This window comes from Cynoglossus semilaevis, chromosome 4 (assembly GCF_000523025.1).
Source record: "Cynoglossus semilaevis isolate Cse_v1.0 chromosome 4, Cse_v1.0, whole genome shotgun sequence".
NCBI classification, from domain to species: Eukaryota; Metazoa; Chordata; class Actinopteri; order Pleuronectiformes; family Cynoglossidae; genus Cynoglossus; species Cynoglossus semilaevis.
In genome coordinates this window covers 15,094,221-15,097,410 of record NC_024310.1, presented here as the reverse complement: position 1 = coordinate 15,097,410, position 3,190 = coordinate 15,094,221, and the positions used below count along the sequence as shown (strand labels likewise).

The 3,190-nt window shown below is 39.0% G+C and overlaps 1 protein-coding gene across 4 annotated transcripts in view; it reads left to right on the top strand.

Moving 5' to 3' along the window:
* Window positions 1–3,190, top strand: part of dixdc1a (DIX domain containing 1a) — a 10,893-nt gene that overhangs the window by 3,208 nt on the left and 4,495 nt on the right. For all 4 annotated transcript variants that reach the window (XM_017032103.2, XM_017032105.2, XM_008309498.3 and 1 more), the window contains exons 3-7: window positions 200–357; window positions 461–612; window positions 1,966–2,055; window positions 2,323–2,376; window positions 2,455–2,505. In XM_017032103.2, coding sequence (XP_016887592.1) covers window positions 200–357; window positions 461–612; window positions 1,966–2,055; window positions 2,323–2,376; window positions 2,455–2,505 — 505 coding nt within the window. The remainder of the gene's footprint in view (window positions 1–199; window positions 358–460; window positions 613–1,965; window positions 2,056–2,322; window positions 2,377–2,454; window positions 2,506–3,190) is intronic.

The window sequence follows — 3,190 nt, the reverse complement described above, 5'->3', positions numbered from 1 at the left end:
GCAGCTCTCTGACATCTTTCTTTTCATTCTTGCTTCTGTTTGTTAAGTAGTCTATTTCCTGATGGCTAAAGCAATATTTTGCATAAACAATTTTATATATTTGTCTTTTCTTCAGGAGATGATTGTTTTTTGTTAATATAATAAAACTTGTGTCCTTATTTTTATGTAGCTGGTTTCATTTACCTCAACTATGTTTCAGTCTTAGCTCTGCCAGCCCTGCTCATTCTCCTAAAGACGAGTGCCCCATCACTCAGTCCACTGACACCAGTAAAGAAGAAGCAGTGCATGATGAGACTAAGGACCACAGGGAATCTCAGGAAGACAAATCAGAGCTGACACAGAGGAAATCTGTCACAGGTTGGTCGGTTGACTGCACATCACTTCCTGGAGAGAAGGCTGTCCTGTAGTTAAAAGAAAATCCTTCTGGTCTGCTATTCCCTGATCCTTTACCTTTTTACAGATGAGGTGCCATTCTGCGGACTGTGTCCGTCCCTCGGGCAAATTAATGAGGAAGAGGAGGAGCCAAAGTCCTGGGAGGAGCAGCTTGATGTTCACCAGGAGCAACTGGAGAAAGAGATGCAGGAGGCCAGGAGGATGGTGTTCCGACTACAGGTTGGTTCCTGAAAGACTTTGCATATGGAGACCTCCAGTATATACATACGTACACACACATGCACAGCAATTAACTGTATGTAGTGATGTCCAATAATACCGGTTAGCCGATATTATTGGCCGGATATTAGCATGTTTTTGTATGTTTTTCCTCCGATAATGAAAACCCGAAACCCTGGGTTTCGCCAAATGATGTGTGCCCTAAAAATAGTTTTGGGGATAAATGGCTGTATATTAAAGTGAAAGTCCATAGATGGCAGTATACTCATACAGTGGTTTGAATAGATAAATAAATAAATATTACCAGGCCCATATCGGTATCGGTTGATATCACAATCAGAATTAAGTGTTTGGACAATATCCAAAAATCTGAATATCGGCAAAAAGGTACAGGGTCATACACCCTGAGCTGATTGTCGTTCGAACCTGTTTTTATTTTTGACTAATTCAAATGATGGAATCATTCAGATGGAAAACGATAAAAAGATAATTATGAAGTATAATTTAAAACAATGGGTTTTAGTCAATACTGCGCATCTTACAGTCTCTTACGAACCAGGCTGTACGGAAATAGAGTGGTATCGCACCCTAAACCGTTTATCTTGTGGCCTAAAAAAGGGAACAACAAGAGCATTACAACGCAATTTACAAATCTTTCAAAAAACACTACATTTAAGGTAGAGAATTTTGATTTTGCTAATGTACTGTATCCATTTTAACGGCCCTATTACACAGTATTTACAGTACATATTGTTTATCTCCTCCTCGTACCCCTCCCTACTGGCTGGTGCAGATGGCTCCACAGCCTGAGTCCAGGTCTCCTGGGGAGTTCTTCCTGTTGAAGAAAATTATTTTTTTTTCTCTCCACTGCTGCCCATTTGCTCACAGAAGACAGTGACAATGAGGAAGGAAGGATAATTATGCAATATTGTGATGAAAACTTCTTGCAATGTTGCCTCATTTCAGTTTTGGGAGACCCACCAAAAGCACAGATTGGCTCCATCTGATAGTCAGGATCGGTATCAGACCGATATTCATCCTACAAAACATCAGGATCGAACGTAGAAAAAAAAAAACAACTACAGGTCATCTGTTACCCAAGTCCAAATGCTCAACTTAACCTTCACAACATGTGATAAACCCAACGTCAGCAGCATGCCAGAGGAGAAAAGAAGATTCAGATTGATACTGGTATCAGCAGAAACTCTGAGTTGCAGAATCGTTACCAGTATCAGACATGAAAAAGTTGTATTGAGCTGTTCCTAACACAAATGACTGACCATCTGTTACTGGCAGCTTCACGTTGTTCATGCACATAAACCTGTAACGTTGTCTTTCTTTTAACCTCCTCAGGCTCTCCTGCTGCACGGCTCCCTCCCTGAGGAGGACCAGGACAGATCTGTGAGCTTTGGGGATGGCAGAGCTAACCCTGAACAACAGCTGGTACAACGTCCTGCCTTTCTTGTTAACTTGACAAAACAATACTCGCCAGCTCCCCCGTTTCTAAATCTGTGTGTGTGTGTGTGTGGAGTGTCAGTTTCAGCCCCTCTGTAGTCTAGAGGTTTGGAGGCTTCAAGTGTGTCTCCACACGAATCTCTCTAATCTACCAGCTCACTGTCACAAGACTAGTCTTCTCTTTGTGCATCACATTTCCACAGTTTTCCACTCTTTTAATGACGCTGATCCTTCTCATTCTCTTCCACTTTGAAGGTTCTAATCCGCAGTAGGTTGGACCAAAGCACAGAGGAAGCCCTTGATCTCAAGGTACAATAAGTAAATACTGTATAATGAGAGCCTATTTAGGAAAGAGCCAACTCTCCAATGTCTTTGTTCACTTTTTAGAGGGAGCTTCTAAGACACAAACAGGAGGCACGCCAGATTCAAGCCATCAAGGTGAGTCTGCTCCTCTAATGTCATCCCTCGTGTGCAACAAAAAAGAAGGGTTTATTATATAAACTGGAATACAGCAGTGTTTAGATCACATGTAGCTGTCTGGCTTCACAGCAGTCTCTGTGCTAGAGAGAATCTCACAAACAGTTTAAGGAGACTGAAGCTCAGGTTGATTATATGATTAATAAAAAAAAATTAATGATGTAAATTTGATAAAAAAGCAAAAGCAAAGTTCTTTGTGTATAAAGAGTGAATAAATCTAAGTATTTATTATTATTATTATTATAATTAAAAGTTCCTTTTTCATCTGTGGTTTTTTCCAATGCATTAAAGTTAATCTTTGAAAAAACTCTAGTTTTGTTAAAGCCACCTTTGACCTTTAGCAAATGTCTAACTATTATTGCTCTGTTTGGCTAACATTTAGATCAGGCATTTTAAACTCAAATGAGCTGAATGAAATGCCACTGCCTACAGTGTCATTTCATTAAGGGGCCAGTGTTTGATGTTCAATACATAAAACCCCAGAAATTATATATTATAATTAAAATTAAATTAAAATATTAATATTATATTGTACGTATAATATACAGTGTGAACAAGTTAATTTTCCTAAATAAACAATTAGCACTTCAATTAATAAACATGTAAAACAAATACAATTGATAATAGGAAATGACATCAAAGTCTT